This window comes from Ceratotherium simum, chromosome 3, assembly GCF_057802395.1.
Source record: "Ceratotherium simum simum isolate JZ-2026a chromosome 3, ASM5780239v1, whole genome shotgun sequence".
Classification (NCBI taxonomy): Eukaryota; Metazoa; Chordata; class Mammalia; order Perissodactyla; family Rhinocerotidae; genus Ceratotherium; species Ceratotherium simum.
In genome coordinates, this window is record NC_141902.1 from 65434589 (window position 1) to 65457774 (window position 23186).

Here is a 23186-nt window from a genome sequence, read left to right on the forward strand (position 1 = left end):
AGCATTTGAATCCCAAGTGTGTACTCAGCCAATCTCTTAATAAGAAATTGTATAAATATCCAATCTTTATTTAATTCAGTCTTATATCCTATTCATATAGGAAGTGACTTGGGTGATGAATGATAGGGTAATTCATGGGCTATTCATTTTTAGTATTGTCTTTTACATGTGAAGATGATGCTTTAAAGAATACTAAGTTGTTTGACCAGTATTAATTTTAGCTTTGCACTGTTCCATCACTCAATTACAGGATGATGATAAAAATAAGAAGTGCTTAAACAATGAAGGCCAACACACTATTTTATAGCTTAGTACCCTGCTCTACCCAAAAAGATTGAAACATATGTATATATTCTATCTCCCAGAAAGCATTAGTGAAACAATGAGTTCTGTCACATAGAACAAATGCCCACGTCTTTGAGGAATGTATGATTGAAATGAATATTTTTGTGCTGTCTAAAACCATCATGATAAACAACTCATGTCACTCAAGAAAACCTTACTGTAATGTCAGAAAGTGGTTACTTTTGTTTTAAAAAATTTCCTAGCCAAGCATTCTTTTTTGAAAATTGAGGATTTCCTCCAAGTCCCAGAATCTTTAAATATGATCTGTAAAACTAGAGTTTAGAGTAGGGCAATTATCTTGTCACTAAGTAGTTTGATTAAACTGTAGCCCTCTTTCTGCATCTAGAGAAATCCCCAAGTACTCTGCACCCCAAGATGTTTAAAATAGGGAGTATGGGCTTGACATGTTTGAATTTGCTTAGAAGATAGATTATTTGTAATAACAAATTTATCTACTTGGTAGTTTTGAGATGAAACTGGAGAGTTTTTCTCTTGAGAAGTTTCAGAAGCTTTATTACTGTTATTAGCTCCTTAAACAGATCTGCAGATTGTCCGTGGTATCCTATTATATTGAGAGCTTAATACTATTTGGTTAATTATAACCAAGAAATGTAGAATGAAACAGATATTTTAGGTCTGAAATTTGCTTCTTTGGGAAAAATGTAAAATTTCTTAGGTGAGTGATTTCAAAAATTCGATATAAGATGTTATAGTTAAGAATTGCCATATTGACATAGTGGTTAAGTTCCGTGCACTCTGCTTCAGTGGCCTAGGTTCACAGGTTCAGATCCTGGGTCTGGACCTACACCACTCGTCAGCCATGCTGTGGCCATGACCCACATACAGAATAGAGGAAGATTGGCACAGATATTAGCTCAGGGCTAATCTTCCTCAAGCAAAAAAAAAAAAAAAATTGCCATATTGACCTATTTAAAATCACTATAGTTTATGGGCAGTGTAGTCTGTTTCACAAAGGTCAAACTATACAAATAATATAATGGGTGATACTCCCCCCTTGTGGGAGTTACAGACATCAAACACAAATACAGCAAAAATTCAAGCTTTACATCTTATTTCTAGTTTCATTAAAAATATTGAGTAAGTTTGATTTTCTAGATTTTTCAAAAGAAAAAAACACTAGGCCTACAAGATAATATCTTTGGCTCACTAGCAACCAAGAAAATGATACAGACTTAGAAAATAGCATGTTCTATGTAGCACAGTTGTAAATTTGACTACAATGAGAAGAATTTAAAACAAGGATAATTAGCAGAAGAAAGTTGGGAAATCCAGTAGTCACAAAAAGAATTTACCAATCCTGCTTGCCTGACTCTTGAGGCCAAATTGCTTGGATTTGAGTCCTTACTCTACCATTTGCTATCTGTGTGACCTTGGACTAGTTTTTTTTGTGTTTTTTTTTTTTCCTCTCCTTTAGTTTATTCATCTGACAAATGGAAATAGGAATAACACCACTGTAAGGATTATGAGTTAATACGTATTAAACACCAAGAACAGTGTGTGGGGTACAGAAAGTACTCAATAATTATTTCTAGATGACCCTAGAGTGTATATTATATTTACATGAAGAAAATGTTTTACCTCCCATAAAACTATTATTTACTACCTGTATGGTTAAAAGTACTTAACATATTTTTATCCCCCAACCCCACTAAAACAAATTCTGGAATCATTGTACATCTTAAAAGCCAGTTATGATGACAACAGCTCTTTTTTGTGTGTGTGAGGCAGATTAGCCCTGAGCTAACATCTTTTTCCAATCCTTCTCTTTTTGCTGAGGAAGATTGGCCCTGGGCTAACATCCGTGCCCATCTTCCTCCACTTTATATATGGGACACCTGCCACAGCATGGCTTGACAAGTGGTGCATAGGTCCACACCTGGGATCCAAACCTGTGACCCCCAGGCCACTGAAGTGGAGCACACAAACTTAACCACTATGCCACTGGGCTCGCCCCAATAACAGTTCATTTTTAATAGTATTTGTTAAGCATTGGACACTGTTTTAACTGCTTTACGTGTGTTCATCACAATAAATGTGGTATTTAAAAATAAACCAAATCTAGAACTGGCTTTTCCTCAGTGGTAGTAATACAACCTAGTGTAGCATTGACACCAACTTTATAGTTTCTCTTCATAGGAATGTCCCAAATGCCATGTCACAATTGAGAAGGATGGCGGTTGTAATCACATGGTCTGTCGTAACCAGAACTGTAAAGCAGAGTTTTGCTGGGTGTGTCTTGGCCCTTGGGAACCACATGGATCTGCCTGGTAGGTTGGGGAAATGAAGGGAAGATTATGTTCACATAAGTAAGTATGTGATATAATGCTGCATATTATGAATCAAGGTTTCTACCTCATGGAAATCACCGTCTAACTTGGTAGCTAGATAAATGGATAATAGTGTATGATCAGTGTTAGAATTATACACAAGAGGGGCCGGCCCCGTGGCTTAGCGGTTAAGTGCGTGCGCTCCGCTGCTGGCAGCCCGGGTTCGGATCCCGGGCGCGCACCGACGCACTGCTTCTCCAGCCATGCTGAGGCCGCGTCCCACATACAGCAACTAGAAGGATGTGCAACTATGACATACAACTATCTACTGGGGCTTTGGGGGAAAAATAAATAAATAAAATTATAAAAAAAAAAAAAAGAATTATACACAAGATATCCAGAGAGAGGGATTAACTAGGCATATTTCACAGAGGAGGTAACAATTGGGATGAACTTCAAGGAAGACTAAGAGTTCATTACTTCAAAAAGTGGTAGGAAAAACCTTCAGGGCAAAAGGAGTAGTCTGAACACCAGGGTAGAATGATGTGAAAGTACACGACTTATTCAGAGAAGAGTTGCATTGTCTAATATGTCTCTCCAGGCAATAGTTGAAAGCTAGAGACTATTGGCGAAATGCAACCTGCAGTTGTGTTTTACTTACCCTGCACACCATTAGACAAAAAATTGTCCCAAACTTTAAAAATCAAAAAATTGCCCAACACAATCCCTATTTTTAGCTTTTCTTTGAAACATAGAAACAGGCCTGCATTTCTGCTTGGCAAGAATCATCTGGAATTCATTAGTAGCCCTTTAAATGGGACCTTTACTTTTCCAGTTTCATGTTTCCCCAAAACTTAAGCTTAACAGCATTTGCATGTATCATGATAATACCAGTCACATTTAGTAGAGATATATACCTTTGTGACATGCATATTTCTTATCAATTTGGGAAAATGCAAGTTAGACTGAGGATGCCTTGAGTTTTGAGAAAAACAGGAGCTAGCACATATCCTGGTAAAGTGAAAATATTTCTGAGTATTATAATGTACAAATGGTCCATTTCACTAATTTGTGTTACCTGCCTGTGCGCTGTTGGTATTTGAGTTGTGACCCTTCATAAGTTGCGAGGAATAGGAAAAGAGAAAGTAGACTGAGATGTAAAGTGGTTTGGACGTTATCAGAAGGATTTAAGTGGGGAGTGACATGATTAGATCTAAAATTTAGGTGAGAAGGCTCTGTATTATGTGCTTTACATACATTATCTCATAATTGTGTTTGCTTTGTAGAGAGTGGATGGGAGGGGAAGAAATTGCAGGTTCAAGACAAGATGGGGAGGATCTGAACTTAGGACGATGGCAAGTCTTCCCTTTTGGTTTCATTGAAACTTCCATTAGTTTCACTAGTTAGAGGAATAGTAAGAAGGATTACTTGTCTGAACCAGGTAAAAGCTAATTGGTTAAGTGGAAGTAGAGAAAGTGATTTTGCTACTGTCAGAGCCAAGGAAGGGTGTTTGGGGTTTAGCAAGACAGATACTCTAGATTTTAAGAAGGCAAACTGGAGGATTAGATTGTTCCCAGAAACTAAATTCAATCTAATGTATTTAAACAAGCCTAGTGAAGGTAAGAGGGAATGGGGAAGAAGGGTTATTAAAGAGATATATTTTTGTGTGATATTAGAGAGAGATATTTTCTGATCACAACTCAAATTTTAAACGTGCTATATTGAAAACTGAAAAGGGTACAAAACAAATGATGGATACGGAAGAATGAAGAATGGCCTGGACCAAGGGTGTCAGAAATGTTGCCTGTGTCTTGCCTTTACTCATGGCTAACATTGCAAATGAGTCATGCTATGCTTTCTTGTTTAAATCTGAAAATGCCTCAGAATCTTCAAAATAGCATTCCAAGTAGCACCATCAGTCATCTGAGTTAGAAGTATAGCTGAATCCTGTTTGCTTTCCTGGCCTTAAAATCCTTCATAATGTTGGCAAAGTAAAGCCCAGAATGAGTTGAGGCTTAAATATCTAAAAAATATCAAAAGGAAAGTTTTTAAGGATATATCACATAGGAATAAAAGGTGTTAATAGTTGACCAGAAGAGGGCAAGGAGAGGTGATCTTTGGGCTAAGTGGTGTAGAGTAATTATTGGTAAAAGGATTATAACCCAAGCTGGGAGAAAACTACTAAGTCACTTGACTCAGGTGAATTGTGGTCTGGGTTACTTTACAAACTTGAAGATGATATCAGTGAGCCATTGTTGGTTTTTTCTGAGTAATTATGGAAAATAGGTACCAAAGACTAGAAGCAGACAAAATATAATCCCAGATTTCCAGAATTTATGATTGATTCCACAAACTACCTATGAACCACATAACTTTCTCTTACGTGAAATCCCATAATTAGATGGTGTTATTAGCATGATGGACTAGGGAATGTTTTGTAAATCTCAGCAAGATATTTCATTGTGGACTGAGAAGTTTGTGGGCTGTAGTTGATGAATACAGACAGGGATATTTGGGATTAATTAAATTACCATTTCTTGGAGTACAGATAATAAATTTATGTCTTCCTAATGGAATGCTGTAAAGGTTTGCTAAAAGGCTTTGTCCTCATCTTTTTATTCACGGAAACTGTATACTGCTTTTCTGGTCAGTTTTATCGATGACTTTCTTGAAATGTGAGAATCTTACATACATTTTGGGGTAACATCAAAGAGGGATATTGGCTGTATAGACCATTAAAATCCTGAAGAACTTGATGAGCTGGGACAATGGATCCAGTTTAACAAGATGTAAATTAAATTCAAAATTCTTCCTTTAGTTTTAGAAAGATCAGTTTAGAGATTCTGAAGACATGATGACAGCATGTGAACAATATACTCACTAGTTAAGAGCATGAGCCTCATGTGGCAGACAGGCATAAGTTTAATTCCCAGCTCTGAAACTTTAGTTGTGTGACCTTAAGTATGTTGTTTATCTTCTCAAAACCTAATTCTTCATCTGCTCAGTGAGGATAATAATACATATTTCGTAAGGTGGCTGAGGGGATTAAATGTGATAGTATCTTTCAAGTCCTTAGTAAATGCATGGTGTGTAGTAAGCACTCAGTAAATATCAGCTGCTCCCATAACGTAGGCTCTCGTAAAAGATGTAGAGTAATCAGGATAAGGGACATGCCAGTCTTACTCATCTCCATTCTGAGCTGACTTCCCTGGGCAGGTTGCCCCCTCTCCTCATTTTGTATATCATTCAGTTTTCAATGACTCATATAAACTGTAGTAGCATGTAAAGCACACGGCACAGCATCTGTTACATAGTAGCCCATCAACTATTCGTTTTCTTTCGTTTATAAAAGAGAAATAAAAAGGTGAGTAACTCTGGAAAAATTGAGAATATTTGGCCTAAATAACAGACAACCTAGGAGATGAGATCATCTCTTTCTTCAAAAATTGAGTTAGAAGTTCAAACTATAGTCAGTAAATGGAAGTTGTAGAATGACAGTGTTTTCTCATGATTATAGGTGAGCTGATTTGGAATGGACTACCTCTGGAGCTGGGGAATTCTCTCTTATTAGACAGAGAACTGATACACTATTATAGAGAGGATTCAAACACTAGGTGTGGATTAGATTCAACAACACTTTGAGTTCCTTTCAGTCTGGTGATTCTATCATTATAATGGTAGACCCCCGGGTATTTTAACACCTCGGTGTATCTTTGTAAAGGAGAATATTGGTTCTAGAAAATCTCTAAATCCAGGCTAATGTTCTGTGATTTGATTCTTTTTCATTGATATATGGCTTTATGGAGCCCTCTTAATTTACTTTAAGGTACAACTGTAACCGCTATAATGAGGATGATGCAAAGGCAGCAAGAGACGCACAGGAGGTAAGTATATTTATTTTTCAGGTAACAGTTGAACAGGAACATGCATTATATGTTTATTAGGGAATAATTTAGGAGAAGTTTTAATTCTGAAAAATTTGTGGAAAGACACTCCCATTAAATACTGGGTATCTGTGTACATTTAGAAAGAGAATCTTATCCAAAATGCATGTCAGGAGCATTCCTATTTATAGATTTGTTTGCTTTCTTTTGATTAATCTAGTCATGTAGCACAATTCTAGGTTTCAGTAGTCTTGGTGTCAAGATTTTCCCTCTCCAGGAAGGAGACCAGAGAACAGTAGTTGTTAAATAGCTCTGCAAATAAATAACTATTTATATGCAGTCTCACTTATTTTTAATTCTTTATTATTATTTTTTAAACTTTATTGTTCATCAAGAAACTCTAATGATTATAGGTGAGCTGATTCGGAATGGACTGCCTCAGGAGGTGGGGAATTCCCTCTTACGGGATAGGAAACTAACCCACGGTTATAGAAGGGATTCAAATACTAGGTGTGGATTAGATTCAAGAAAACTTTGAGTTCCTTTCAGCCTGGTAATTGCATGTATCGTAATTGTAGAATCCTGGAATTTAATCATTCCTTACATTTATCCATTCCATATTGAAATTCCCTAGTTATCCCAAAAATATTCTTTTCAAATGAGTTTCCTTGCCAGGATACAATCCAAAGCATGATCTGTTTTCTTATTGTTTCAATTTTTTAACATTCCTTTAAATTTTATTTCTAATTAAAAATACCATAAATACAAAAGAATATATATAACCTATTCTGTTATACTGTTAGAAGTGAAAGTTCTGTTTCACTTTTTTAAAGACTGGAAAATTATATTTTGTATTCCTAATTGATGAGTGGTGTTTCACAGGCTTACACAATATTTGTAATCCTTTTAAAAGGAAAAAATCCCCACAAATTCCAATATTGATTTAAATCATATTCAGTATATTACTTAAATGTTTAAACATAAAACCAGCTGTAAATTCTTATACAATTATACAGCCAAACTAAGAGTACTACAAAATTGGTGAAACTCAAGTAAAATTAATTTGACAGATAAGTTGTATGCTGAAATTAAATTATTGTTGATAGACTGCTGTATGACTGGGTTTTTTTAAATTGGTGTTACTGTACTATTTAGTGCCATGTGATAATTTGTTCTCCCACCAATTTTCTATATTTCAGCTATTGTAAACCTTCATTCCTATAGTGCATCATGATTTGATTTGATCAGAATTTATTATTGATGTATTCTCTTACCACTTATTTTTCTCATCAGCCTGATACAGTTAAAGTAATACTGCTTCATGCCAATTTTAGCCATTTCTCAAATGTAAGACCTGAAATAAAACTTTAATTCTCAGTTATAAGTTCATTCAGATGATCCAGAGTGTTTGTGTTTTCTTTAGGTTATCATCAGATTTTTAAACATTTAAAAATTCCATGGTCTTTTTAAACCAGATTATTTAGCATCCCTATCCTACTCCATGTAGTATCCTTAGACTCCAATTTGAGATACACTGCCCCATGTAATTTTGATATATGTTCTATAATGATAGTCATGCTTTTCCAACCTCCCATTTGGACTTGATTCTACTGTTGTATTTTTTATTTAGCTCAGTTTGTCATTGCATCTCCTTCTGTTGTTTTTTTGAAATCTGAGTCTTTTTTTCCTGAAGGCTTTCTGCTTCTGTTTTAAGTAATCATGATTGTCTTAAATACTATTGAAGAGAACATAAATTTTCCTAAAATTTTCTTCTGATTTTAAATAATTTTTTTGAGTCCACAGAGAAATGTACTTTTTCTCTTATGCTGCATTATATTTTTCCTAATTGCCATAGTAGGCTTTTAGTTTTTACTTACGCTGTATGAAGAGTACTAGCTAGATCTAGCCAAATATGGTATTTGCCAACAGAGAAAGTATATTGGTTATCCTTGGCCTCATCTGGTCTTCCTTTGGGTGCTGGTAAATCCCTTTCTAAGATCTACAGGGAGGGCGGATTATTGTGCATAGCTTCTAAGCCAGTTTCTAATGTCTAGATTCTAGATGCTAGAATGCTTTATTTTTCTAGTTCACATCTGTTGGACTAAACTAGAATCTTTTGATCCTGTAGGTGTACAGGGAAAGATTTCATATGAATGCCTTTGTTTGTTTATTTAGTGGGAGCCATGCCTCCCAGAATGGAGCACACCATTGCATGCCTGTCTGGCCTCTTCTTTCCTCACTTCCCCTACTTCCATACTCTGGCCTAGTGTTTACTGGGAGTTGTAGTATTTACAAGTACTAGAAGGTTGGCACACAGTCCAGAAAGAACAGATGATACGTTGAGTGCCTTGGAAAGATGTACCTGTGTTGTAGAAAATTGTTGACTTAGTATACTATGCCACAGCACTGACAGTCGTGGACATTTGAATTTTCTTATGTTCTAGACCAAGAGTCAGTATGTTTTTTCTGTGAAGTGCCAGATAGTGAATATTTTCAGCTTTGCAGACTATATGGTCTCTGTTACAACTCCTCAACTCTGCCTCTGCTCTTGTGGTGCTACATTAGTCATAGATTTAAATGAGTAGACATGACGGTGTTCCAAGTTATTAACTTTATTTACAAAAATAGGCAGTGGCTGGATTTGGTTCGCAGGCTGGAGTTTGTCTACCGCTGTTCTAAGCAGTCAGGTTTGTTGTTTTGTTTTTTTCCCCCACAGTGTTTTCAGGTCACTGATTGCGTTTCTCAATCCAGATTCTGGCATTTGATTAAAAAGTTGGTCTTATTTGCAGTGGTGGTATGGGTTTTCTTCCATGTTGAATTTTAAAGGTATTTTACTGAGAAGCTGTTTTGTAATTGTTGGCCACATTAAATCATGTCCTCTAACATATTTAAACATGGTAATTTAGGTTTTCCATTTCATCTTGGGAATTTGACAGGCTTGAAAATATTAGTGCTTTTTGGAGCAATAAAATGCCAAGCAGATTATTTTCCACATATTATATTTTTAGATATAATTGGCATAATTTTAGATTATTTATATATATAATATCTAATTACATCAGTATTATTTTTAATCTAATAATGATTAGATGTAATTGGCATAATATTTATAATTGGCATAATTTTCCAGTGTGTAAGCATTGATTTGATACCTACCTAAGTCTTGAAATAATATGGCTTGTGTATGTTTTTTGAGATGTTTTAATGTTGTATGATTCTGGATCACTTGATTGGCTAATTATGTGGTTCAGAGTTAGTATTTCTAAGCAAGAGACCAACCATAGGGCCTAGTAGTGTCTGTGCTGTTTGTAGGCTTTAAAGCATGAGGAGAGGAAGAGGGGGTGATAGTAAAAGAAAAGAAATATGTATGTGTGGTAAGGGACCCTTTCATAGTGGTTGCATTTAACAAGCATTTGTTAATCATTTTCTGCATATTAGGTACTAGAGATAACAAGATTACTTTTTAAAAAGTATATCTCCTCTAGAGATTTACAGTGTATTGGGAGAGACCTATGTGCATTATTTTTGCATGTAATAAATAATAGGAAACAAATCTAGACCAGATATCATATTGTTTCTTTGGTAATACTTTATGTATCTTTAAAATACTCTTTTAAGGTAACTGCCATACCATTATTATGTTTGTATATATATTTATTATCTATATAGCATATTACATATATTTTATAATTATACTATACATATTTATATTTTTAAAGCAATACTTTATTGATATCATCAACGATGCAGTGTTCAAATGTCCCCATTTATCTCATAAATTTTCTTTTATAGTTGGTTCAAATCAGGATCCACACAGGTCCACAAATTGGATTTGATTGATATCTCTTGAGTCTCCTCTAATTTATAGGTCCGTCCTTCCTTTTTTTTTTTTGTTCCCCCCCTTGCCATTTATTTGTTGAGGAAACTAAGTCATTTTGTCCTGTAGAGTTTTCCACATTATTGTGGGTTTTGCTGATTGCAACCCTCTGGTCATTTATTTAATTAATTTATTTATTATTTATTTAATCATTTAATAGGTTCTTATATCCCTGTATCTTCTGAAACTGGTGGTTAATTCTTGATACTTGAATTCAGTCTCAATTTTGGTGGGGGTGGGATGGAAAAGACACAGAACACTTAATTGGTGGTACTGTATACCTTTTGTTGCATTAAATCAGGAATTATATGATGTCTGGTTGCTTCTCTGTTGTTTTCTACTTTAAAATATTGATGCTTCTTGCTCATTGTACACCTTATTGCATACTGGAGAACAGTGCTATCCAATAGAACTTTCTGTAATGATGAAAATATTCTTTATCACCACTGTCCAATTTGATAGCCACTGACCGCATGTGGCTATTGAACACTGAGGAACTGAATTTTTAATTTTGATTTAAATAGCCACATGTGGCTAGTGGCTGCCATATTGGAAAGAATAAGCTATAGGACATTCAGTGCAATATGAAATAACGAATGTAGCAATAGATGTCTGTTTCTTCCTGATTTTAGTCTAAATTCCTATAGTGTTTCATCAGTAAGTATACCAGCTTTTGTGTATATATAATACATTTGTTATAATTACATGACCTTAATTTTTTATTAATGGGACAGCGATCTAGGGCAGCCCTGCAGAGGTACCTGTTCTACTGTAATCGCTATATGAACCACATGCAGAGTCTACGATTTGAGCACAAACTGTATGCTCAGGTGAAACAGAAAATGGAGGAGATGCAACAGCACAACATGTCCTGGATTGAGGTGCAGTTCCTGAAGAAAGCAGTTGATGTCCTCTGCCAGTGTCGTGCCACACTCATGTACACTTATGTCTTCGCTTTCTACCTCAAAAAGAATAACCAATCCATTATCTTTGAGGTAGGAATAGTTGCTGAATGAGGAAAAAAAACCCACCGTGTGTCATAGGACTACTTGGTCTTTCATAGATAAGATACATAGAATTTTAAACGTTCCTGTCTGCTCAGAGTATGCGGATTACAAGTGTAGTATTTATTAGGAAGATATGACAAGTTTAGATTTCTTCTCCTAAACTACATTCAAATTGATGAGTGAGTAAGTGTGCAGACTCTGGAATCAGCCCTGAATTTGAATCTTGACTTGATCACTTTTTAGCTCTGATTACTTGGAGCAAATTACTTGACCTCCTCTATATCTCTGTTTTAAAACGAGGATAATAACTTTTCTAGGATGTTATGAGATTTAAGTGAGAAAATCCTTGTATATTGCTTATATAGCACCTGGCACATAAGTGCTGAATAAAAGTTTTTATTCAGGCAAAACTAATATATGGTTATTAGAAGTTAGTGTGGTGGTTACCTTTGGTGGAGAAGTAATGACTAAAGGGGGCTTTTAGCAGTAAACGTTTTTCAAATAGAGATGCTCATTTAAAATTGATGCATGGAACATTGGTGTCCATAGATGACTAGACCGTAATACTGACTAGCAGATGGGAATTTAGATGGGTGAGTGTACAGAACTAGCCATAGTAGTAAAGGATAACAAAATTTTAATCTTCCATACAGTGTTCTCTTATAAGAAGTAGGTGCAGCGAGATGTAAGCAAGAATGGGTTTCTGTTTTTTCCTCAAGTTTCCCTTTGAGTTTTAGCAAATAATTCTCAGAACTAGAAGATTCCAAAAGACTTTTTTTTAACTCCTTTCAGATTGTCCTTGATATTCTTCCAGAGGTAATGGGTAAATCTTTAGTTCTTTTAATATTTAAAAAATTGTCCTGGAAAAGAGAGAACAAGTTGTTGGAGGTGAAAGCAATAAAGAGCTTTACAAGTGCAGTTAAACCACCTGTAAAAATTACGGAATCAGTGTTGAGAGCAGTCAGTAGGCAAGGAAGCAGCTAAAATGGTTTATCTTTTAGCTTTCTTTTGAAGCCAAAATTTACTATGTATTCTTCCTCCTCTTACAGAATAACCAAGCAGATCTAGAGAATGCCACAGAGGTGCTTTCGGGCTACCTTGAACGAGATATTTCCCAAGATTCTCTGCAGGATATAAAGCAGAAAGTACAAGATAAGTACAGGTGAGAAATTTTTTTTTAGTAGTTGTTGAGCAAAAGTTTCTGCCAGTGGTGGTCTGATATGCCTTAGTAGTGAAGTTAGATGATAGTGAAACTTGGGTTTACCATATCCAGGACCTGAGCTGCTTCCATATTTCTCACAGATTGCTTCTTTCCTTTGGGCAACAAATTGCAGATAGTAGTGCTAGTCAAGCATAGTGGACAAATCAGCCATTTATCCTGCAGGCTGATTCTGCTTCTTCCATGCAGCTTTATCTACTTAGTTGCTGCCCTGCAAGGAAGAAAGAGCCTAAAAAGGGCAAGTGGCCATTAGGATGAGGGGTGAGATTAGGATGCTGATTCTAGCATGGGGATCCTGTGGATTATGGCTATTGACAAGTAAGCTACCCAAACTTCTTTTTAGAGTTTTTATTAGATTTGTTTTTTCTAAGGAGAGATTTACTTTGTCCTAGGGGTAGATAATACTTCAAGATATGCTACCTCTTAGGTAAATATGCAAATGTTTGTTTTCTCCACATGGAGCTTTTTCTCCCAGAGTTGTTCCTGGCAAATACTGATATCTTTTTAATAGTAGTAGAAACCTTCAGGGACTTGGAAGACTTGGAAATTTAGTCCTAAGTAATATTTTCACTTCTCTTAGCCAACTATAGCTACTACATTGTGTTTATAGTTTTTCATAGTTAATAAAGATTTTACAAATGTGAAGAAATAACCCTTTAAATTACTTCTTCCTGAAACTGTTTACTTATCTGTAGAATGACAGGATTGAATCAGATGATTTCTAAGGCCCTCAGGAATTTCTAACATTTTATTGCTCTAAAATTAATTCCCCAAACTGGGAATCATAGCTTTTGAAATATACCTTTTTAAAATTAGAAACAGTTTGTTGTGTCTTTACATCTAGACCTGAAAATGTTTCTATTAAAAACAGGTGCTTGGAGGGCCGGCCCCGTGGCTTAGCGGTTAAGTGCGTGCGCTCCGCTGCCGGCGGCCCGGGTTCGGATCCCGGGTGCGCACCGAGGCACCACTCCTCCAGCCATGCTGAGGCCGCGTCCCACATACAGCAACTAGAAGGATGTGCAGCTATGACAGACAACTATGTACTGGGGCTTTGGGGGAAAAATAAATAAATAAAATCTTTAAAAAAAAAAAAAAAAAAACAGGTGCTTGATTCCAAGTGTAGATAAACTGTAGGAATACCTTAAAAAATAAGTAAATGTCTCTTTTTTTTTATTATTGGAGGCTGACAACAAGTTTTTTTTTTCTCTTTGATTACAGATACTGTGAGAGTCGACGAAGGGTTTTGTTACAGCATGTGCATGAAGGCTATGAAAAAGATCTGTGGGAGTACATTGAGGACTGAGAATGGCCCTGCATAAAATGAACTCTGAAAACTTTACCATCTAGAGTGCTCATGCAATTAAAACAAAACAAAACAAAACAAACACAAACAAGGAGGCACTAAGCCTATTCTGACACCGCTGGTCTATAGTACCAGAATTCTGTTTTGTTAACGGAAAGTTTAAGTAAATTATATTGTAATAAAAAAAGGTAGATAAACCATTGTACAACAGTATTCTAGGCCACCAACAAAAGTGTGACAGACACACTAAAAGCCCTCCAACTTTAACTTGTAACGTAGCTTCATTCTCAAAGCTGACTCCTTTTTTTCTTTTTCTTTTTCCTGAGTGTAGTACAGTTAAAATTTAAAACAGCTCCTTGACACTGCTTTTCATGTCCAAACCAGCCATTTCGTTGTACTTTGGTAAAGGACCTCTTCCCCTTCCTCCCCTACACAGACAAATACACCCACACACACAGACGGACTCTCTTTCTCTCATACCCCAAGGTCATGAGTGAATGATGATTAGTTCCTTGTAAAGAAAATTCTTGGGGCGGGAAGGGGGTAGGCAGCAAGAGAAATTAAACAAAAACAAAAAAACTTTGTATATGACTTTTAAAACAGGACAACACAGTATTTTTCAAAATTGTACATAGCGCATATGCATGGACAAAGCAAGCGTGGCACGTGTTTGCATAATGTTTAATTACAAAAAAATATTTATTCTTTAAAAATCTTCAAGATTATGTCTATTTGCTGTGCATTTTCTTTCAGTTTGCTTTATCTTTCCAGGGTTGAGGGTTGGGATAAAAGGTGTGTTGGTTTAGCACCTCTGGAAGACCTAACTAGAGCTCTTTGATTTCCCTTACCTGAGATTACTTTGCCCTTTCTGGTTTTGATATGTCTGTTGCTGGCCATGGGCCTCATGCCTTGAATTCCCAGCTCTTGGTTAGGGACAGGGAGGTCAAGCTCTGACTGAATGCCACGGCCTGGTAAGGGCTGCAACAGGGAGCTTTGTTGCTGCAGTTCAAGAATGACCCAGTCCCCAACCTCATCCCCCTCTGTGGCCTCATGCATCTACCCAAGCCTTTGTGTGCCTGTGTCATGCACATGGCTGAAGGCTTCCTAAGCTCCGTATCACATCCAGAGGAAACATTTCAATTCTTTTTCCTTAATTGCTGCTTTGAGCCTTTTAAAAAATTTTAATTATGGCTCTTCTCTCACCCCTTCTTTACGTTAGGGTGTCAAAGAAAATGTTTTTGCTTTAAATATAAGTATAAATAAATAGCCATTCACTTAGTTTCAGATTGTGAATTCAAAATGGCAGATACTGAAATTGCTTGTGTGTGTTGCTGTGGGTTCAGTTTGAAGGCGAATACCCCTAGAACATAATATTCCCATCTAGTGCATTTAAATAGAAATCACTGAATTTGCTTCTTTTCTATTGTCAGCAGATAGGAGAATTAATAATGCATTTTAGCTGTGATGTCCATTTTTATGAAATTTCTACTAAGAGCTATGTTAAAAGTAAAGGATGGTGGTGGTTTTATTAACTATATACCTGTTTAGGCCATTCTGGCTGTGGTATTTTTCAACAGGTCAGCATCCCTAAATCTGTCAGTTTTATACAGGAGTGGAGAGTGAACTAGGCAATTAGATTAAGAGGTCTTAATGTTAAATACCAGTTTTGGCTGAGGACCTCTGTCTTCCTTTAAATGTCTTGCGCCTAGGGAGTGTTTACCATTTGTGAGGCAGCTTTGTCTGCTCTTGCATTGTACATCTTATTACTCCATTGGGAAGTAGGTTCACTTTCCTCTGGCCTTTTGCCTAAGTTAGGCTTTGCTGAATCAACCCTACTTTTCCTTTTAGAAAAGGTTGTTACATGAGATGTACTTGCAACTGTTCTTTTCCCATCAAAAATCAGTGAATGTTTGCTGAGTATATTATGCTGCTTCCTTAAACCACTTGTTGCTTTAGGATCAATTTTACCTGTACCTTTTATCCTCCCCTCTCTTGCCACCTCAGGTGCAAATCTGAACTCAGTGTCTGCTTCTTCCATATTCTCTTCTCCCTTTTCTCCCCATCGTCCGTTTGACTTTATTTTAAATGACTGCATCGATCTTAAAAGACATTTATCAGAACTAAGGAGATTTTTTTTTTAGAAAGCTTGAATAAGTTCCTTTCCCTGGTAGCTTTGAAAAGCAGCCAGAGTTGCTACCTAGATATACGTGGCACTCTCAAAATGTTTTGTGGATGTGTGGTGTTTTAAAAAAAACCTTACCAGTTAACTGCAGTATCTAGGTTTGAGTGTTATAAATCCTCTTTACAGGTTCCCCTTGCAACAAGTATCCAAAAACAGTGTCTGCACTTCATAATATTAGCCCCCACCCATGGAGGAAAACAGTGCTTTTTTAGAGATGCTTTCTAGTTTCAGTGTTGGCATGTTACCTGAGGGTATTGCAGTTGTGGGTGCATTCCCTAATTTGTATGGATCAAGGTGAACTGGCCTCTTCTACTCCCAGGCTTTTAACAGCTGTCTCTATATTTGACAGAATTCCCTGAGTTAATTGCTTTCATTGTTAGTAGCTTCAGTGACCCCAGCTGGGATAGGTAAGCCATATTGTGTGACAGCTTTCCTATTTCACCTACCTAAGTCTTTCTATCAGAGGGCGATATTCATGGTAAGCACCAGGGTCTCCCTGTCTTCTTGAGGGCAGTTACATTGTCTTTTGAAAAGTGCAAGCTTCATTTGAACAACTCATTGAGCAGTTGATGGACTTTGAATGATTTACAATGAAATTTTGATCCAAAGCTCAGGATACAAACCATAGTGGTAAAATTGAGTAGCATATAATATCATTAGACTCTAAATTCTGTGTAATTTGCTGCGACCCAGATTGTATGTGTTTTATGTGTGTTTAAATAAATATATTAAATACACATGTGTATACATACACACACATATAACAGATCCAAGACTGACTTGATTTGAAATGGTTGAATCTGCAGTGTAAAATATGGTTCAGCCATGATTAGGAACTGAAATTTAGTATAAGAGAGAAAAGGACTTGTTGTAACAAATTCTTTTAGCTACAAATTCCGGTATAGAGCACTTGGGGGATGGGAGGGGGCGGGTTGGTGAGACAATCAGATCGGTAAATTGATTAAATGCTCCTAACCCTGTAATTTTGTGCATAGAGCACCCTGTGCTGTGGAAATAACTGTTCTTAGATTTTCATTGTAACTGGACTGTTCAGGTTGCCCAGAGGGAAAGAACATTCCTAATTCTAATAAAATAAACTTTTATTTTGTTATTCCATTAGTAACTTATGTTTATTTTTATAGTTAAAAAAAAGACATTGGTGGCCTATCAGTCACCTATATTATGTGCCTTATTCACTGTTCCTACTTAATATAAAATGTCCAGATTTGGTTCAGTTTCTTTGCAGGGAACTGTGAATGAGACCATCCCCAACAATTAACTTGGTTAATGAAGCCTTCAGAGCATTTTCTGAAAGCTTTCCAATTTCTGTGTCTTGAACATTGAATTTATATTGCTGTTTGTGTAGTAACAGTGATACATATTAGATGCTTAGTAGATCTTTGTCACTTTTTTAAAGATTAAGTATTTTAAAAGTCATTCTCAATTAACCTCAAAACTCCTTCACATTACATTTAGTTGACTCTTAGAGGCTGATATCTCCCATAGGGATGGAGGGAGAGTTGTCTTAAAGAAGGTCCCAAAGTTGGAGATCTTTGTCATTGATAATCTAGCCAAGTCCAGATTTTAGGACAAAGATTTAATTTGGTCTTATTTGGATCTGTAATTATGAGAGTTAGTTTATCACTTTTATCTTCAAAGCACTTTAACTTATTTTTGTTGTTAGTGCCATTGAGGTGATACCAACTCCTAGTGACCTGTGTACAGCAGAGTGGAACTCTGCCTGGTCTTTTTTTTTTTTTTTTCTTTTTGCACCATCCTCTCATCTTTCGGCACTATATTGGACACTGCTCCACTGCTGTTCATAGCGGTTTTGTGGCCAATTTTTTCAGAAGTGGGTGGCTACATCCTTCTTCCTGGTGTCTGTCTTAGTCTGAGAGCTCTGCTGAAACCTGTCCACCATGGGTGACCCTACTGGTATTTGAAATACTAGTGGCCTAATTTTCAGCATCACAGCAACATGCAGCTGTTCACAGTGTGACAACGGATAGATGGGTGGGAGTGGTTCCCTGACTGGGAAATGAACCCGAGCCATGGCAGTGAAAGTGCCGAATCTTAACCACTAGACCACCAGGGCTGGCCACTTTAACTTATATTACCGTCTAAAGCTAGTGGGGTAGAAATTGCTCTGTTTTACAAAAGAAGAAAATAAGGCTCAACGAGGTTAGGTAACTTGCCCAAGATTTCAGTTTCTTCTACCTGGAACTCAAATTTTCTTTTGAGACTCGATCAATGTTGTACTACCTCTTTGTATCCTATTTTCTTAATCTGGTCTCAGAGTGACCTAGCATTGAGTACCAGGAAAGGTGGTTCTTACCTATAGTGTATTTTTAAACCACATCAAAGACTATAAATGTCTGTTGCTGCTACTGTTAGAGGAATGCTGTATACTATCTCTGATCTTTAATTTGTTGTTGCAGAGTTTGCAACTAATGTGGCCCTGTGTTTTCCCTAATCAAAAGAAACCAGCCATGGATAGAATAGCCCTTCCTATCTTACTGATTGGGACAGTCCTCATTGAAGATTATCACATGTGATAGTTAAGAGTATATGGTTCAGCATCATTTGATTTGATAAATAGTGCCCAAGCAAATTGCAGTTGTTGGTCTGGTTATTTGTTCAAATGAATTTCAGTGTAAAGATTTTGGCTAGTCTACTGGAACTTTTTACAGAATTTGTTTCATAACTGATAAGTAGAAATGCACAGAATAGCCAATATCCGTTTGTTCTGAGCATTTCTTAGAACTGGATGACCTATGGTGCTTTAAGAAGGTAAGCAGTGAGACTTATGGGGAGATCTTGGCTCCTTCAGAAACATGAAGAAGTGTAGGCCCCTCACATTTTTTCAGATTTCTTTGGGGATAAAGTTTGTGCATTTCTGGTTTATTTTAAGGAGTTTCCTTCTCCACTTTATTACCCAAGATGAAATAGCTAACTCGGAAATGCTCAGCTGGAAATAAATAGGAATAAACAGAGTAAGACAATTTCTGAGTCTTAATTTTTTGCTTTTTGTGGAATTAAATCCAATTTTTAAGGCAGCTGCTGTTGGTCTTTCCGTAGGCTGTAAGCATTTAGTGTGGGAAAAATAACTAATATGAGATTCTTTTGAAAAGCAGTTTTCAGACTATGATTAAACCATAGATATGCTTGTTGAGGGCCATTTTCAGAGTAGGAGCCAATTAATATATGAAGCAATCACACATTGATATGTAGCAGCTCTAACAGTGCCAGAAGCACAATTCTATTACCACAGTAATCCAGGGGTCTCAAGTAATACAGGAGTCTTAAACTCACATGTCTACAAGAGACAGGTAAATATTTTAATGACTACTCTGGGCTAAGTAGGATCTGAGAGGATCCTGTGAAATATACTTTATATGTGAATTCTTTCAGTTTTGAAATGTCGGCAGTTAATTCACAATATTCTTAAATGTGGGTCAAGGAAAAATTGCAGTTGGGCCATATCATTTTCCAACTTGTGTTAGTTTTGGGTTGCAACTTAATGCCACTATCCATCTGACACACAGTGGAATCACTGAGAAGTTTCAAAAGAACAAAACCGAAAGAACTAATGCCTGAGTCCCACTTCATAGAGATTATGATTTAATTGCTTTGGGTTGTGTCCTTAGGCATCAATAACTTTTAAGGCCCTATCCCTACCCCCAGCCCTGATGATTGTGCAGTGCAGTTTGAGACCTGCAGATAAGGTTGAGACCGTTGATCTAGACACTTCTGTAATTTCAGAGAAGGAGTATAGGTGAGCACCCTAGGTCATAAGGGACAATAAGACTTATGACAAATTCACAAGCTCAGGAAAGGGCCATACTGTAGGCCCCAGCTGAGTGGGTTTTGTGGAATGGTACCTTCTAAGGGTCTAGTGGGAAGTGCCCAATTTGTTTTTTGTCAGTTTTCTGTTAAGCGGTCCACCTTGGAGAAAATAAGTCACAAAACCAAAAGAACAGTAGAACTGACAAACAGAGGAGAATGTTTTCATCAACTAGCAATACATTCGCTTCCCAAGGGAGAGAAATCTATCTGGGAAAGTAAATTAGAGTTTGAGCAAAGGTATTTGAATCGTTATAAGCAAAGCTGTCATTAAGCTATTTGTGTCAAGTCAATGCACAATTCCACTTAATCATTTAGAGTTAAAATTCAGAGCACTTAAGAGTCACAAGTTTCTCACTGTTAGTTTCATTCTTTTGATGATCTGTGTTAAGACAGTGGATTTTCCTGTTTTTATTCCCAGTGTTTTTATTCCACTATTTTTATAGTGGAAAAAATATCAATATTCCTTAGCCATAGTTTTTCCTTTTGTAAAATGGGGATACTAATAGGAGCTATAATTTGTTGAGTGCTTCTTGCTAGATGCTTACTTATATTATCTGTGTGTTCTAAGCAGTCCTAAAACAAAGTAGGCATTGCTATCCTATTTTATAAATGAGAAAACAGGTTCGTAGAGTATTAACTCACTCAAAAGTTATGTAGAGTTTATGACAGGATCATGCTTGTCTGATTTCATGTGTTCATTCCATCATGCTATATTGTCTATTATAGGAACATTGTGAGGATCAAAGAAAATTAATGGGAAAACAAAGCCTAATTACGAATAATAAGCATACTAGTACTAACTTAGGCAAAAAATAAGGATAGAGAGCTGTCTCCTAGATTCCCAAAGGCAGGATGAGATTGGATGCAGGAACTAAAAAGCTATTTGAACTCCTAAACTGTTATTGTCTGTCTTCTGTACATCCATATCATTCTAACAGCTTTTGCTTTCCCTATCAGCTACCCCATAGCTCCAGGTGTTATATTGTAACTGTTCCAGACACATGTAGACAGAACCAACCAACCAATGGACAGGATCATCGGTACAAATGTGGCTCTTGGGGGCTTAACCCTCTGGATTAGGAGCCAAATCTTGGAGATTATGGTTCACTGGCTGCACATCACAGAAGGTGTCTTCAACAAAAACAAAATGTTCTGGAAGTTTTAAATAAATGTAAGGAATTAGTATATAATAGAAAATTATGGCTAACTTATTTAGTGTTTACTAAATGCTTCATGTCCATCTTTTTTAAACTCACAATCCTATGAGATAGTTAACCATCTCCATTGTATAAATAAGAAAATAGAAGCTCAAAGAAGGTAGGTAATTTCCCTGAAGTCTTCCTTTTTTAAGTGGCAGAATGAAGATTCAAACCTAGGTTCCTTCAGTCAACACCATGGTGTTAGGCACTGTTCTAGGCACTGGAGGTACAGCAGTGAACAAAGGGTCTGATGGTTTATCTGAAGCTCTTAACCCTGATTCTATGTAGAGACTCAGTGGATTGCCCAAGGTTACCTAGCCAGTTAATGGCAGAGCTGGAGGCACATTTTGACCACTGCTATTCTTTTCATCACACTAGCTGCTTCTCAAACAGCCTTGCCAAAAGTACCTGCTAAAATTATATAGACTGGTTAGGGGACATCCAGCCTTAGATTGCCCTGGAGACTCAATGACCAATTCTTGTTTTTGGCTCTTCTCTTGTTGTTAACCTCAGATACTCTACCAAGAAGGACCCAAAGTATGCCTTTTTCTCCCTCACATTTGAGAGCCACCCTAGCATTTTAATGAGAGTTAAGATGCAATCCCCATATTTCCAAACCCTCTCCAGAAGGCCAGTCGTATGTACTTTGAGCTGATGACTTGGTCTTCCTATGCACAAAGTAACACTTCCTGACTTGGTGTCTTATTTGGCACCTGTATATCCCTACTCACTGACTATACCTGTATAAAAGTTTGGTATTTGCTTTTCAAGCTGCCTGCTTTTTGCCATGGAGTGTTCCAGTTTCTTTCAGGGTGGGAATCTAAAAGGTGATTATAGAAATATAAAACTTATTCTCTGTAGTGGACAGTTAATTCTCCAGAAAGCTCTCTAGGCTGAAAACTTGCTTCTATAGATTTTAGGTTTCCTTCCAATGGCTAAAATTGGTTTCTATATATATAATAACAAAGCAGTGCCCTAGAAGCCATTTCAGTGCTCATTAAATGGCTATTTGTTGGAATTGTGAATCTCGGGCTTACGTCTGAAATTCTGGATCTCTGGAATCAATTGGCCAAGCTGGGATTCCTGAGGACTGAGCAAATACACATAGAGCAGGATTTCATCCTAAGTTTTCTGAGGGACCCTATCTAAAAACACCACTACTTATTGAATTACCCAGCTTCCTCTTGCAGGGAGACTCCCTATGTATACTCCTACCTCTTCAGGTCACATCATTTTCTCAGAGGGAGTGCAGCATCAAGTGGTAACCAGCACTTATGGAGCACCTCTTAGGGGCCTACTTGGGCAGTAGACATTCTAATGGAATGCTCTAAAATTGTAAGTTCTTGCACCTGCTCTCAAGTCATTTATAACCTAATTGCTGGTCTTCTTGGTATGAAAAAAGTTGTTTGCTTGTTAATAAATTCCTACCATATGACCCTGACTTGTGGTTCATTTCTATGTAACTAGAGCAAATACTAAAAAGTTTTCTCTAACGAACGAGAAAGCATGACCTGAGTTTCTACCTGCTCTGGATAGGAAATGAGTTTGCATCTAAAAATCTTGTGACTGGTTTGGAGCATTGTAAAGGTCATGGCAGCAAATACCAGAGATTGGGTTTAATGAAGAGTGATAGTGTTCTACATGCCTTTGAAGAATTAATTTTTACTCCATTATTTTGATGTGTTTGCAATAGAGTAGGTTAAGTATTGTACCGTCAATTCGTGTTAAAATCACATGAGTACAAGTCAGTGCCTTACAATGGTTAAATGGTTGCTCACTAGCCAATGGAAATAAACTGTTGGTTCCACAAAATTGCTTCACAGATTCTAAATGCTATTTCTTTGGGACTGGATTGTGTGCCCTTTAAGATAAATTCTATAATCAAGGGCATAGCCCTGAACAGATTAGAGCCCAAAGATCACTCTGAGGAGAAAAAATCAGATAGATCAGTAAAGGGCTGGGGATAGATGCCCTTGGAATAGGAATCCTCCACTCACCTTTACTTTAAATTGATGTATGGAAATAATTATATTGTA

The 23186-nt window shown here is 36.7% G+C and overlaps 1 protein-coding gene across 1 annotated transcript in view; it reads left to right on the top strand.

The window, feature by feature from the left end:
- The window catches only part of ARIH1 (ariadne RBR E3 ubiquitin protein ligase 1), a 103625-nt gene extending 86409 nt beyond the window's left edge, over nucleotides 1-17216 (top strand). Inside the window, exons 10-14 of the mRNA XM_004421780.3 lie at nucleotides 2503-2633; nucleotides 6460-6517; nucleotides 11129-11389; nucleotides 12451-12563; nucleotides 13839-17216. Of these exons, the coding sequence (XP_004421837.1) occupies nucleotides 2503-2633; nucleotides 6460-6517; nucleotides 11129-11389; nucleotides 12451-12563; nucleotides 13839-13923 (648 nt within the window). The 3' untranslated portion in view covers nucleotides 13924-17216. The remainder of the gene's footprint in view (nucleotides 1-2502; nucleotides 2634-6459; nucleotides 6518-11128; nucleotides 11390-12450; nucleotides 12564-13838) is intronic.
- The last annotated feature ends 5970 nt before the right edge of the window (nucleotides 17217-23186 follow it).